General features: G+C 34.9%; 1 protein-coding gene across 1 annotated transcript in view; it reads left to right on the forward strand.

Moving 5' to 3' along the window:
* Positions 1 to 16,694, forward strand: part of LOC145693356 (uncharacterized) — a 1,437,468-nt gene that overhangs the window by 1,014,579 nt on the left and 406,195 nt on the right. The window contains exon 23 of the mRNA XM_081769283.1: positions 287 to 458. Within this exon, the coding sequence (XP_081625409.1) occupies positions 287 to 458 (172 nt within the window). The remainder of the gene's footprint in view (positions 1 to 286; positions 459 to 16,694) is intronic.

The following is a 16,694-nucleotide window of genomic DNA, read 5'->3' on the forward strand; positions in this document are numbered from 1 at the left end:
ACAGTGCTGACTGAAGTCGTGTAATGTAGTCTACTTTGTGTTAAAATAAATAGTTGTTTATGCCATATGTGTATTAACTCTTAATCCGTGTTCATTGCACTCGTGCTCCTTAAGCGCATGATCCCTGATTGGGTTCTCTGTAGGGATATTAGTCTGTTAGAAGTCATAGGTTAATATTTTAAACATTAGGACCTCTCTTTTGTAACCACGATGATGAAAAGAGACGCTAAATTTCAGTCTCAAAATATGTATTCATCTCTCCCTTTTCTTTCTTTTTTATATATAGGGAAGTCCAGGACCTTTCGGCGAACCGGGACTTCCTGGCCTTGATGGTACACCAGGATTACCAGGTGAATCTGGGCCTCGTGGTCCACCGGGGTATCCAGGACCTAAAGGAGATCAAGGGTTGCCAGGAAGACCAGGACTTGATGGACCAAAAGGAGAAAGAGGACTTCCAGGTATATTAATAATAAATTTAATGTGTTCCATCGTTTGTAACTTAAGCGAATTTTGAGAGATACAATATATGGATAATTATAATCATAATTATTAGTATTACTAGATATGGTATATTTTTTTCTGGTTTAAGATCTAACATAATTTTCGCATAAGCGTACGATTGCAATTTAACCAAGCAGATCCCAGATACCATTTATAAAGTACAATTTAACGAAGTGTCTAAAAACTTGAGATATAGATTCAGAGTATATACTACAATTTATTTTGATCAGAAAAATGAAGTCCAAAATTTTCACTGTCTGCCTTTTCATACCATAAAAGCAAACTTTTGCAGAAAATTTGAGTTGTTAACGCATAACGTCCATAAATTCTATCTAATACAAAATATAAAATCAATAATGATTATTTCTACCTCTATTGGAATGTCTCAATTGAACTCTTGTTAATCATAGCTATGCATATAGGAGAATATTTCTTGTATTTCCTTACCAAAGATGTAAGAAGTGCGATTTAAAGGATAGTATTAAAAGATAGAAATTACTGTCTACTGGGAAAAAGTTCATAGTTGAATACACATTACTGGACAAGAAACTTTATCTCTTCTTTGTTTACCATAACTTGGAATATATTTTAGTTATTATTATTGTTCCTACATTCAATGTTCGTGAGTTTAACCCTTCAAACAAACAAACCAAAAAAAAAAAAAAAAAAAAGCTCTCATCAATTTTGCAAGCCACTATCATATTTATACATTATTTGTGGATTTGAAAAGATTATTCTGTAGGTTTCATCCTTCCGTTATTTTAAAATTCCTATTCTATAGTATAACAAGAAGTTTATCGTAAGCATCATTCATGTTGAGAACGTGATTGGGTAGCTCTGCACCCACGGATGTATTTGTAGAATGAGATATGGAAGAGAGTTTAGTGTGATTTTTGCTAAAGAAGTAAGGTAGAAGTGCTTCTTGCTTGGATTTTCATTTCATATCTTCAATGAATCATTTCTATACCTTAGTTATAGTGATGCTTTTCATAGGTATGTGAAAAGGTAAATCATACATATTGGGATCCATATGTAGGCGATTCACGTGTTGACAAAAATCTAACAGTAATTAAAGTTTGATTATTATCTACATATATATAATCATTATACACCTTGTTGGATTATTATTTTTCCCAATGGCGGACTTACCTATGGGGCGCCCCTAGGCACGATTCGACTAGCCGCACCTTTGTGTTTTGCGAATACAGAGAAGGGATTTTTAATTTTCCATCATGAGCGTGCTTTGAAAGAAATTGTTTTAAAATTTTATTAATACGTTTTGAGATTAAAAAAATTGCCATTTAGCCGAGAGTGAATATGAAGAAATTAATCGCTGGACGCAATATCGTTCTTGGAAAAATTCGATTAAGATTTGCTTAGTCTATATTATGTACTATATTTTAACGTAATATATTTTTAAAATATTAATATCTTCACTTTCTCATTCGTTGGTGAAGAACATTCAAGATAAGACAGCTCACAAGATTTGTAAGTTTTATTTATTGCACTTAAGAAGTAATACCTTTTTTTTTTTAACACAAACAGGAGAAATTCACTTAATTCTATATTCTTTTTTACTACCAAAACAAAACTGTTAAGGTACGAGAGCGGGGTGAAAAGTTCTCGGCCTGACCCAGAAGTGGCACTCCTATCAGCAAAATTTTTCTGGGGGCACTTTTCAGTTGTTCTTATAACAAGTGTCAACTTGTTCTCTCAAGTAGTTTGTTTGCAGGCATTGTTGCAGTTAGACATCTTGTCGTTAGTTGTAAAAATGAATAACTTGAATATTGTGCAGTAATAAAATTTTTCATTGTGGATGGATTAACCTCTACGGACATTCATCGGAAGTTGACAAAGTTTACGGGGACTCTGCTACTTCCATGTCAACAGTTAAAAAGGGGGCAGTTGAAGTTAAACGTCATCGTACATCCCTCAAACATGACCCACGTGAAGTAAGGACGAAAACCGCAACCACACCATGCACTTCGAAAAAGTGCATGATATGCTGAACGACGGGCGAGTGAAGGTGAATAAGATTACTGAGAGTGTGGGGATATCGGAGGAACGGGTGCGAAACATCTTCCACAAAGAACTAGGGATGCGAAAGCCCTGCGCAAGATGGGTGCTGCATTCGCTGACTGCCGACCAAAAGCAAATGCCAAAACGATTTTCGCAACAATCTTTGGACCGATCGAAAGGGATTCGACCGATTTTGTGCGGCGATTTTGACAAAGGATGAGACATGTTTTTACCAGTACACGCCAGAAATGAAACAGCAGTGCAAGCAGTGGGTAAAAGCCGGTGGTTCAACGCCGAAGAAAGCGAAGACGATCGTATCGGCCGGAGAGATCATGGCCAGTGTCTTTTGGGATGCGAAAGAGATCCTGTTAATTGATTACCTTGCAAAAGGGAGAGCAATTACAGGAGAATATTTCTCCAGTCTTCTTGATCAACTGGATGCCAAAATTCGCGAGAGGAGGCCTGGATTGAAGAAGAAAATCACCTTTCACCAGGACAAGGCATGGGGGTGCGTTGACGATGGGTAAACTGCGGGATTTGGGGTACGATTTGCTTGGCCATCCTCCACATTATCCTGATTAGGCACCATTGTAATTCTATCTGTTCCTAAACTTGAAGAAATTTCTTTCTGGGATGCGCCTCCCATCGAATGAAGAAGTTGAGAGGGTCGTGGATGACTATTTTCACAACCTTCCATACTCTCACTTCCGGGAAGGAATAGTCACGGAGAAACGCTGGACTAAGTGTATTAAAGTTAAGGGAGATTATGTAGAAAAATAAAATAATTTTTGAACCGAAATTCGCAGTCTTTTAGTGTCAAGCCAAGAACTTTTCACCCCGCCCTCGTATTATGAAAATATATTCTTATATTAAACGATTACGCCTTGCTTTCATAATAGAAAATTCTTCTATTGTTCAAATCCAAATTTTTCGCCATTAAGTATCTAGGCCTCAGTGTTAAGAATTGCAAGAGAATTCAATCTTTCTTTCTTTAGGATAGAAAGTAGATATGACTTAATCCTTTTTAATGACGAAAACGATCTTTCTGTGGAACAGTTGTTAACCGCAGTACGCAAATACATATTCAGAGCTATATTTATATAAGGAAATGTACCCTTCTTTGAGAAACTTGCTTATAGAAAGAGGCGTGCATTTGATATTATGGCACTTCATCAATTTTGAAAAATGCACGCATTTACTTCCAAATGATGACTCTAGATCAGTATCGTAAGGATTTTGCAGTTTTGCCATATATTACTAATGGCTGTGTGTTCGAAAGGTCAGAAAAGACTGAAAATCTATCATCCACTATAGAAAATGCTTCTTTTCTTTTTACTAGTTCACTTTTAATTATGTCAATAATAACAGAAAAGGTTTCCACTTTAAACTTTTCTCTCCCTGTAAAGACGACTTCATCTCCGCTTTCTTCATCTGGAGGACGTTTTCTCTTCTACAAGCGTTTAAACAAAGTTTCATAGTTACCGTCACACCATTCACGCCGATCGATTACCTTATTTTGGCATATATTCTACAAGAGAATCTTAGAGTTAGTTTGCTTATTTAATAGACATATCAACACTTTGGAGAGTTTTGCATACTTTTCCAAATCTTTCTAAAATATCTGTCCAAATATCCAACATTAATGCAGTTTCGAATGCAGTGATTCGTATTAGCAATGACAGTAAAGTGGATTTTTCTGTTTCTACTGTGCATCATCGGCACCATTGTATCAGAAGTATTCCGCCATTACCAGCGGGTCACTTACCGCGGCTGAGAAACTGCTATGCTCCACGATCTTCTATTAACCTTTCCATCTTCACATAAGAATTTTTCTGTTTTGATATCGCCAATAGCCTAATTCTGTTTCTATATAGTCTAATTAATCCCCTCCCTCTCTTTCCTGCCACCATAACCTCTAGCACATCCCGCATGATACAGTTCCTTCTTAACCAATATCCCAACCAGTTTTTCTTCCTCTTCTTAATAATATTTTTCTCTTTCCATTTCTAACACCCTCTCATTCGTTTTCCTCTCGACCCAGTTATTTCTCTGCATTCTTCTCCACGCACATATTTCAAAAGCCTTCAATTGTTTCTAATCATTTTTGCATAATGTCCATGATTCTGCCTTATAAATACAGTAAAATACAGTACACGAAACATTTTATGAGTCTTTTTTCAACTCTATTCAAGATCCCACAAAATAGTATTTTCTTCATCCTAAAGGCTTCTTTCCCCATTTCTATTCTTGCTTTTATTTCACGTTCGCATATCATATCATCACTAATAATACTACTCAGATATCGAAAACTAGTCATTTGTTCTTTTCTGCCGTTCCTACTTCTAAATTTGACACCGATCGCTTCGTTTCAATCACCATGGGTTTTGTCTTTCTAACATTTATTTTCATCTCATATTCTTCAGAAGCCTTTTTCGAGTTTTCTATATCTTATTAATTTTCCTTTTAGATTCTGCTACAACAACTATATCAACCCCAAACCGCATACACCTCATCATTTCATCTCCTACCGCAATTCCATCTTCATTAGGTAGACTCGTTTTTGCTATCTATTCTATATAGCTATTAAATAATGTCGGCGAAATACGTAATCTCTGCTGAACTCACCTTCCAATTACACTGTCTGTCTACTGTGCATCCACCAGCGAATTTCCATGAAAGGTCATGAATAATTCTGATAATTTATATAGTAATAATTTATATAGTATTTATATAATTTATATGGACGAATACGTAATAGAACTTATATGAATAACATATATCGTTCCTCAAAGTACTGAATACGGTAAACATAAAAACATCAATAGACATATTACATCAGGGCGAAATAGGCATAAATATCACACACTTCAAAACAGATTTCATTCGTTCTTACCGCTGGTCTAGTGGCTAGTACGTGTGCCTTTGGTGTACGGGGTCCCCGGTTCGATTCCCGGTGGGGGAATTTTAATTGACCTAAATGTTTCTGCATTCGTGTTCCTGTTGTTCAAGCTTAAAAGAAATGATTGTAAAACGTGTATAACCGAGTAGAAAATAAAGACAACTTACTCAGATACGTTCAGTGAATCAGTTAACTTAAAGACAAGAAACAAAGTGTCTAAGGCATTTGTAACTTGAAAGAAACTCGTAAAGGTTAGTTCCAGTCCCACCAAAGTAACATTTTTCTTTTACCTGTTCTCGAAGTTTCTCTTTGTATTTCTATCGGATTCGAATAAATAGAACTTCGAATAGAGACCACGTTGAATTCATTTATTGAGTAAGCCTGAAATTCTTATAAGATATGGCTATGATTTTATTATTATTATTATTATTATTATTATTATTATTATTAGTTAAAGTGCGAAGTTTCAAATCAGGCGATGCAGTATTTACGTAAACTAAATGATAATTTATTTGATAATATTCACTAGCCCACTATACATTTGGGAGGTTTTGCTTTGGGAAATGTAATGTATACGACATTGAATAGTAAAAATATTACAATAAAAATATATTATTAAAAATATTGATTAAGTAATTGGAGTTAAACATGCTTTCCAGTAAGAATTATATATAGAGAGGATTTACTTTATAAAGTGCGATGCAAACGAATAATCTAGTTTTAATCCGATTAGAAACCGATAACTTACACAATACTATTTACTTCATTAGTTCTATAAACCTTTATGCTTATCGTATTATAATTATCTTTAAAATTATTATTTTGTCATTTCAAAACGTAGAACGAGAAATAAATGTAATATTCTACCTAGGTATTTGTTAAGGAAACCTTTGAAACAGTGATTATTTCAGGGCATGACCTGTGGGAGAATTTGAGACCCTGTCGACATAAATCCGTGGCCATATCTTCGATCGTGCTCAAAGTGGACTAATAATGTTTCATCAATGTCATCTCATTCATATATTGACCACTACCCGGGGAGAATCTTCTGAAATCATCAATGCTTATAATTAGTTTTTCATTACAAATCATAGGATAATAAAGAAATATGAACATACTTAATATTTTGTTTTCAGTTTTGGCTTTTAGATTTGCAATTCATATAATGTTCCCTTCTAGTCGAATTTGAGAGAAAAGTAGTTGCCAAAGATTTATTCAAAGAAACGTTTTCAGTCCTCTGATGAAAATAGCAACACACTTTTAAGGGAAAGAAAACGAAACCAATACTTCCTACAGGGTTTGAACACAGAAACTTATGATTGATAGACTATTGACCCAAACTGCTCGACCAGTTCGTACCTCTTCACTGAGCTTCTTTAGACTTTTGTGTAAAGTAGTTTTCTGCTCCACACTTTTTTTGTTTTGTTTATGTCGATACCATTATAAGTTTGTGGTGAATATTTGGTCGTTACAGGTCTTGCAATGCATAAAGGTCTTTTTCGTATAAACTACAATCAATTTTACGTCCTAATAACTTATATGCAACAGGTTGAATCTGTGAAATGATTGGGGTTGGAGTGGTCGTAAATGTTTTCATGGTTAGGAGCATGGATATGCAACCCCGCTTAACGTGGGGATTTACTATTGTGAAATTTGGTACTGGAATTGATAGAATTGGAAGTAATTATTTTGTGTGGGTATAATTATGCAGAACAACCATGGATAAATGTTTTGTGTTGCTTAAAAATGTATGAAAGTTGTTAGGAAAGTTTTTAGAAGGGTGGAAAATACTTTTCCCATGCTGGGACAACAGTAATTAAGTTAGTGCCGGAGAAAGAAAGATTAGAGACGGGGAAGTTCCTTAGCTTTCGTGCTTACAAATAAAAGGTTTGTAAGTAACAAACGTTAGGTGTCTGACATATGACTGCCTCTCGTTCTGTGGGGCTCCGTGGATGAGTTAGTAGAGTCGATGCTAGATAATCGTGAGTTTCATGGTTCGAACCCCGTCCAGAGCAGTCCAATTGTTTCTTTATTTGTTTCCCATACTATAAGATGTTTCTCCCCCTCCGTAATCAGCTGATGCTCTCAACTGAGTTCTTCACTTGAATTCAACAATTGGTAGTAGGATGATCTCAGGTTCATGTGAGCTTTTACATGTCTACTTACAAAATCAAATTTTCGACAAAATATGGATGCTCTCTAAACATTTTATCTCAAATTCGAAATTTGCAAATATGACTGTATTTCTCTTTCATCACATTTTCATCTCTCGTTCTCTAATATCGACAACTATGACATAAGATGGCTTGGGAGCAAAACTTCAAATTATAAAAGCGCTATACCAATGGGCTCACTCTCACTAAGCATTTGATTAAAAATAAATGTTTTCATGTTGAAGGAGGGGCATTCGGGGGCATTCGCTTTTCCAGCCCCCCTGAAGTGACAGAATGTTTATTCAGTTCTGCAAGGTCATTTTAGATCAAACTACTGAAAGAGTGTTCATTCCAACAGCAACAGGATTGGGCTTTCATTTATTGTTGCACTTTATCTTCACGAATAATACGAATATCAAGTAGTATATTTAGCATATGAACTACACGTCTAAGATTCATCTTGGAGAAATGATGCTGTAGACGGCAGTGGGAATTTCGCCCAAGTGTACGGAAATTTTCAGTGCCTGACGATTATGCCACCCGCCTTCGTTTACTGGTAGCGACATTTCTTCCGCTTATAATTACATTTTCAGGATTACCTCAGAACTTGAGGTAGGAAGTGTTTGTTATTTCCTTGACACATTGCTACATAATATAAGTTATATTTCCTATTAAAAGAATGTTTTATCTAGACAGTTTTGAATTGTTACGAGACTTCCTTAGTTTCTTTACACATTTGAACGACCAAACAGCACCAGACTGGGAATTGAGTATTATTTGCATTTATAATATGAAAGTTTACAAAATATTAATGTCAAAATTAATAAAATATAATTTGCCCTTAACCAAAATGCTTCAGTCATATTACATTCCTCCCCGCTTGGATATTCGCCATCTCCGATGTCGATATAAGTATTTTGAAAAAATCAAAGAAATACCAAACCATAAATAAATTTAATATATTTATAAGACATTTCGTTAAAATAAAATCAGTTTGTAGCAAGCTGAAATGAATGAGTGATTAAACACTGCTTAGTCCGAGATAATCATGTCAAACATAAAAACGAAGTCGTTATGATTACGTTTGCATATTACAACGTCAGTATTACAGTCAGAAGAATATGCATGCGTCCTTGCAATGTCACAGGTAAAGAAAAATCTCCACACAGTAAAACAGAAATATAGGTTAGTTTCAGATTGTTTGTGTTTTGTGATGGAGTGAATTGTATCTTTTTTCGAGATGTATCCGCTGATATATTGGTAAGTATGTCTTATATCATTATACAAAAGAAAAAAGTCGGTCGTCTTTTTAAACACTGATTTCGTATTATGTGAATTTGCACTAATATTCGCAACTGCACTACACTGAAAAACTTGTGAATATATGTATATAAGTAACATGAAGATAACCATAATTATATCCATCACCATATCTATTTGTGGATTCACTCTCACCTTTTTTTTACTTAAAAACAAATATGCACTAAAACATACACTGTTTACATAATTATATATAACATTTTCACTGTTTATACATTATTTCACACATTAATCACTTATCAGTGTTCACTTTCACATATAGACTTGGGGGGAGGGAAATTCACACTAGAGGGTGGTTTAGACGTGTATTTCCTGGTTCATCCTATTTCCAGTTGATATGGCAGGAATCCAGATGTGTCCTCTTCCGTTGGCACTTGGCGAAATTTTAGTGTCCATGGAAAATATATTCGTGGAATTAAGTCGTTAATATCGTCTTGATTAGAGATGATTATTTATTAGGATATAAGTATAGTCCACATAGCCGTCTTGAATATATTGTTTACAGTCGATAGTTGGTGCTTTGTAATTACAAAACTCTTGGGGTCTTTAGAGTACATGCATGCTGGTTTGATTGACACGACACAAATTCGACTTAAGGAGAAATATTTGAAGTATAGTTGGAATAAGTAAGTATGTAATTTAAACCATGAATGCGCAGAGAAATATTATCTGAAGAAAAATTAGGTATCTTTTGATTTTGCTCATTTTCGTAGTAGATATCCTGATATACAGGGTCTAGTTCAGGTAAAGATGGGATTTGAATAGAACTAATTTTATGCTGTGGCTGTTGAATTACATTTTCTGAGGATTTTCTGCATTGAAAATAAATAAAAATGGCTAACATGGAAAATTAAGATAAAAATGGCAGTCAATATAATTATATAGAATATGGCGAAATTCATGTTGATTATTTGCCTATAAAGGAAAACAGAAGAAAATACTATATAATTTTAGTATGGGAGTTTAATGAATAGATTTATAATCACATAAGGCACAAGATATATTTGTTTCATATGCGCATACACATTTCCAAAAATTCGCTTTGCGAATACCTTTTTGTGTACCTTTTTTTGTCCAGTTTGATGTGTTCGTCTCGCTGTGCAAGAATTTGATTTTCAGAACTGGAACTTTTCTTTCAAAGAAAAGAATAGTCTGTCTTTGGATTTGCTTTACAAATCATGTTATGACTATTATTTGATTACTTCAGTAATATAACCTAGATTTCAACCATCATGTTGCAATAATATTTTTCGTATAAAGAATCATTTCATACACTATTGATTTGCACGTGCTTAAAATCATTTAAAATTTCTTCATTATGTGAGAGTAATTTCGTATTTATATTCGATAATTCCCTATTCATTTTAAGTAACTTTATAGAAAAAAAATATGATAATGAAAGGCGACAGTACAGCACTTGTAATAGATATTATTAATAGCAATGACATTGGGTCATTAGAAATTTGTAAAGATGCAGTGTAGGCATTTACAGTTAAATTTTCTATTTGCTGTGCTAAAGGTTCCAACTTATTTGAAAAAGTATCCATATGAGGAAAAAATGGAGGATCAGTTATGTTAGGCATTAAAATTTTGTGAGTTAAATATAAAGTGCGTCGTGAGTCAAGAATTTGATCGGCTATTGTTATAAACTTAAAATCTTCGTACACGAAAAATGAAGCATTTTCATAATTGACGTTGACACTGCTATAGGCTTGTTTTCCGTGTATCCTTTTAATTAGGTGACCATTTACACTTGTGAAGAGAATTATTCCCAAAGGAGTATCCTTGAAAATAAACTTAGCATTTGTTTCTTTAGTTTACATTTCACAAAATTCTGTAGAGTTATGAAACAATAAATTTGATAAACATTTCGCTTTAGGTAAGATCGACATTTGATTAGTGTAGCAAAGAAACAAGAAAGAAATCCAATGGCACTGATCTTTTTCTATTAAGTGAAAAGAATCCTCGTATAAGTATGCATGTTCTGGAAGCTTGAAGGAAACAATACGATTATGTGATAAATAACCCAAATTGGTTACTTGGTATAGAGGATTTATGTTTTGTGGAAGAATAAATGGAATGTTTAATAAAACAGATAGCGTATCAATATTTAGATTATATTTTAAAAGAAGTGTTTTCGTAATAGCATAAAATAAACCTAAGTCTTTTCGAAATACACTATACTTGAGTAAGGAATGATTAGCAATAAGCTCTTTAGCATGAATAGAATTTAGAATTCGAAAAGATAATTTATTTCATAGCACATCTCTAAAAGTACGTAAGGTTTCATCTTTTGTACCAATAATAACCAAGCATTAGACGACAGATGCTTACAATATTGTTTAAACATGTCCTTCTTTAATTCATGAAAACCCGATTGTATTACCAAAATAGTGTCATATTGTATAGACATTTGATTTTTAAAATCTGCATTCAATTTTGAAATTTCAGTAGAGAGAATTTGATCGTGATTTTTTAAGATTGTTAACTACGTGCTATAACTTTTGTGTTTCGTAATAATTATATAATGAAAAGCCAAGACTTAAAAGTCCACCTATCTTTTCTTCCTAGTTTTTGGTAGTGTCATTTCTTCCGCTTACAATTACATTTTCAGAATTACCTCAGAACTTGAGGTAGGAAGTGTTTGTTATTTCCTTGACACATTGCTACATAATGTAAGTTATATTTCCTATTATCTAGACATAGTTTTGAATTGTTACGAGATTTCCTTAATTTCCTTACACATTTGAACGACCTAACAGCACCAGACTGGGAATTGAGTTTTATTTGCATTTAAAATAGGAAAGTTTACAAAATATTAATGTCAAAATTAATAAAATATTATTTGCCTTTTACCAAAATGCTTCAGTCATATAACTTCCTCCATGCTTGGATATTCGCCGTCTCCCTCCCATTTTGGGTAATATCATATTTGTTTAAAGCCCGGAGTAGGCTATTTTCGTATTATACCCTTCTATATTATTTTTAATATTAACCTTTTATTCTATCTTTAAGCCTCATCTGTGGGACGGGAAACAGATAACTATAATAGCAATAATGTGGGTGGTATCTTCCAAATTTAGGAGGGCAGTCACTATAAAAGTGTGATGGTCTGACAAACCATTAACTTCTCGGTCCATTCCTGGTTAATGTCTAACCGGAATGTACTAAATGTAGAGTATTATGCTTAATTAGTGTTGTTGTAGTTATAAGTGTGTGATGTTGCATTTAATATTTTGAAAATGTTTACATGTCTTTTTATTGCAATTTGATTTGTATGTGATTTTTTTTGTAGTAGTAGACCATGCTATTGATTTTTATCTTGATTAAATTTAATTGTCAATATCTAAATATGATATTGTTTCATTGATAAAAGTTTCATTTAGTTACGAAATAGTGAAATATATACATGTAGTTATGCAAATTTTATTGTTTCAAATAGTACATTGAAATAATTTCGTTTCATGAGTATAATGGAAAGTTATTATTCATTGTATAGTGGATATTTGAAAAAACAAAATACAATTGAGATAAATGCTATATAAGAAATTGTGTTATGTAATAGTGTTAAGTATTTTGTAATGCATTAATAATTGTTTTGAGTGCTCGAGTTAGTACATACTAAATAACAGTACATAATGTTAAATAATACTAAATATTATTGAGTAGGATTAAATAAAAGTAATAGTATATTAAATTTATGATATCTTGTTGTGTAGTAAATAATGGGAATGAAAACTATTTGTGAATATTAATGTGTTTACCATTATAATCTTTAAAAAGGACATTAAAAGACTTTATGGCCCTCGTAAGTTACAAAAAAGTTCAAAAATGGCCCTTGCATTTTTAATCGTATTTCCAAGTGAACTTTAAAAGACTATGGATTGAACCTTTAAAACCAATGGATAAATGATCTTAAAGAATTGTTTAAGTATCTCACACACTAGTGCAGTGAAGTGGACAGTGGTGCAGGATTATGTTTATTTTTCAGTTCCTTCAAATCAAACGTCTTGTCGAGCGCCTATTTAACACTAAAGGATAATTCATTTATTATTAGTTAAGAAAATTTTAACTTTCTAAGTAAACCTCGTACAAAGGCAGCTCTGAGAAATTTCTCTTCGCAAACAGACAAAACTGTATATTTATATGTGTGTCTTTGCGACGGAAAAAATCCTTTCGTTTATACAAATATGGTTATAAAATGTGACCCAAAGAGAAAATCTACTCCCCCTGCATTCTTAACCACAGTGCTTCATGGCTATTTTTAACTTTTACGTTATCCATTGCGTTGTGTTGGTGGTTGGGAGCCTTTGTAAGAAGGCACTGGCAACTGCGCATTCATTCGGCATGAAAACACGAAACGTATAAGTTTAACAGTGGCTTAGTGCTTCGATCTATTTAATTCGTCAGTGAAAAAATTATTGGTTACTTTGAATTAGTGAATTCTAACGAAAAAGAAATAATAATGTCATAAATGAAAGCAAAAATACTGCAAAAGTGCGGCTCCATGAGAAGAGGATGGACAAAACCTTATTAATTCAGATAAGTTACTGTTGAAAGGGGTTTTCCCGGGAAGAATAGTTCGCGACGCGCTCGTGCAATAGGGCCTGTTAACAAACTTGAAATAATGTGATTAATATAAAACAATTGTGTAAAACATGTAAAACATTTTAATTGATATTCATATAAATACGTAACTATGCATGGCATGATATCTTTGTGTTTTTGAGACTTTCCACAAGCATGAAAATAGAATACTACAAATGTGCATGAAACTAAACGGATAGGGTAAAAGTTGTTTATATATATATATATATATATATATATATATATATATATATATATATATATATATAATAAAGCTTAATATTGTGCCCTTACACAAGGTAACACCAGTACACTCTGGTCCCTGGACTCTGGGTTACATAGGTCAAGAGATGGTTGTAACAGGTAAACTTTGTGGGTGCCTCTAGGTGGATCTGTGCGCGGGTCCAATATGCAATAATTTACTGTACTATTGCATGGTGGACTCGGGCGGGGTGTAGCTGGGGAGATTCGCAGGATAAACCATAGTGCAATGTGTATTACTGTCGTTGTGTCGGCTAACGGAGCAATACTCTTCCTAGCCACTAATGCCATACAACCATTCACTGTCAGCCTATATTTTAATATTCAAAGTATTGTAATGCATCTAGTGAGGAATAACCAAAATACCGCCACAAAATATCATACAATATACAATATGTATGTATAATATATCTTTTAATCCGAACAGTTGCAGTCATTAGCAAATCAGGTGTCTTGGTTGGTGGGCAAATTAATTATTGACATTCGACTATGTGGTTATGTGGTTCGTGCGTGACCAAATTGGCAAATAAAGTGGCTGTGTTGCGAGGGCACTGCCCAAAATGATGACGGCCTACAGAAGTCACAGCGAAACCACATCGGTGAAGAACAGTGGTCGAAAGAAAGCCCTCAGTGACAGGTCCCTGCGACCATTAAAACGGCACTCTAGCAGACACCTATGATGCGTCGAACATGCAAAATGAACCACTGGTGACTGAAAGGTGCGGAAAGTTTGGGCGAGTAATCGTTCCCTTTATTTTAAACAGATTTGATTTCAAAATCTTTTTCTCAGAAATCTATTGATTTTTTATCACTCTGTACTCGATTTCCGACTTGATCCCACTAGTGCAACCGAAAGTTGTGAAAATATACTACCACTGCAACTTTGAATATTCATAAGGCACCAACAGTAATATGTAGCAAGAAATGTGTTTTTGATAAGCTTCCTCGTTTTAGAAAAGAGTTCCGTCTCGGACTTGATTCTTGTATTACGGCAGGAATTTATGTATCTATGACGATCAGTTTTAATGTTGAGTTTACCGAATTTGCATATTTGCCCTAGCTTCACCATGTGAAACGACACTCACTTGTTTCTTTCAATAATGCAATGCGATGATATGATAATTTTAGAAAGTAGATATTGAAGTACAGCGTATTTTAATAAAGAGTAAATCCACCGACTAAACTCACTGATTCAATCAGCAGATCTCCAAAACTATTATGGAATTTTGTGGATTTACTCTTGGATAGACGTTGGAATTTTGCAAAAATGTTTCTATTGCATTTTAGACTGTACATAAGACGGAGTTCTGCAAAATACTTAACTTACGTATGCGTAGAGACTTGAATGGATTATAACGTTCGCCAGATCTCTGAAACTATATGGCGTAGAACCTTCAAAAATATAAATGTTCTTCTAACTCCCTAGACTATAAATCAGGCAAGATTTCGTGAATTGCATATGTTAAGGCGATAGTGGAGTCTTAAATAATTTTTGCCGATCTACTAATATATAAAGCGTAGAACCTTGAAATTTTGTATAAATATTCTCTTTGCACCCTAAACTGTAAATAAGACCAAGTTTCGGGAATTGCGTATCCTTAGGAAGCATAGGGGCTTAAATATTTTTCACCCGTTGTTCACCTACGTTGTATCGAAAATGAAGTGAAATGGATCCCAGAGAGAGGAAGAGATTCGGAACATTATCCGAGAAACCATGCAGTAGTATACGCTAGTTAGCGTTTCCAAGACCTTTTCCTAGGGATGCGCACGAGTCGAGTCGAGTCGAGATTTAAGCCTGTCTCGACTCGAAAATATGTTTGTCTCGACTCGAATTCGAGACGAGACATCTCAAAATTCGAGCCGAGACCAAATATACGAGTTAAAATATACACATACATCTGTCAGAACATTATAACTCCTATCTAATTGTAAGTATGTTCACCTTTGGCGTCTCGTCTCCGTATGAATGCAATGATCCTTGGTGGTCGCTGGAGATATTTGGCACCAAATGTGCACACACAGGTCACATAATTCTCTAAATTCCGGGAGGGGGCGTCACGTTCAATCACATCCCACATGTGTTCGATTGGGTGCGGATCCGGCGAGTTGGAGGACCAGCACATCACTTGGAACTCGCCCCTGTGTTCCTCGAACTACTTCATCACACTTCTGGCCTTATGAGATGGTGCATTATCTAGTCGAAAAATGCCAATACCATTGGGAAACATGGTCATCATGAAGGGGTGTACGTAGTCGGCAAGCAGTGTGTGATACGCCTCGGCCATCATGGTGCCTTGCTCGAACCCCACTAGACACACGTATGTTTACGTGAATGTTTCCCAGAGCTTAATTAAGCCGCCGCCAGCTTGTCTCCTCCGCCAGGTATCAAGGAGCTGTTCCCTTGAAACACGATGGATTCGCACCCTCCCATCGCCATGATGAGGAAGGTATCGGGATTCATCAGACAATGTAACGCTCTGCCACTGCGCCGAGGTCCAGTGGCGATGGTCACATGTTCACTGCAGTCGTAGTTACCGATATCGTGGTGTTAACATTCGCATATGGATGGGTCGTCGGCTGCGGAGGCCCATTGTTAGGAGTGTTCGGTGCACTGTGTTCAGACAGAGTTGTACTTCGCTCAGCATTAAAGTCTAATGTTAGTTCCGCCACAGTTGGCCTGCCCGTCCAGTTTACCGAGCTATGCAATAGAGTTGAATTCATTCTTGTAGTATGAAAGGAAAAGAATGAAATGAAATCTTTGTTTTACGTCCCATACTTATGCCGGTTAGGCTAAAGGAGACGGTGATGATGAGAGAAAGTGGGAGGAAACGGGAGAACCCTGAGAAAGCCCACGAGCACGGTGTTTGTCCATCACAAAGTCCACACAGCGCGAGCTGGGATCAAACCAGGGGCCCCAAGCACCGGAGGTGAACGCTCTAGCACTGAGCCACCGC

The sequence above is a fragment of the Thermobia domestica genome, chromosome 8, assembly GCF_964235325.1.
Source record: "Thermobia domestica chromosome 8, izTheDome1.hap1.1, whole genome shotgun sequence".
NCBI classification, from domain to species: domain Eukaryota; kingdom Metazoa; phylum Arthropoda; class Insecta; order Zygentoma; family Lepismatidae; genus Thermobia; species Thermobia domestica.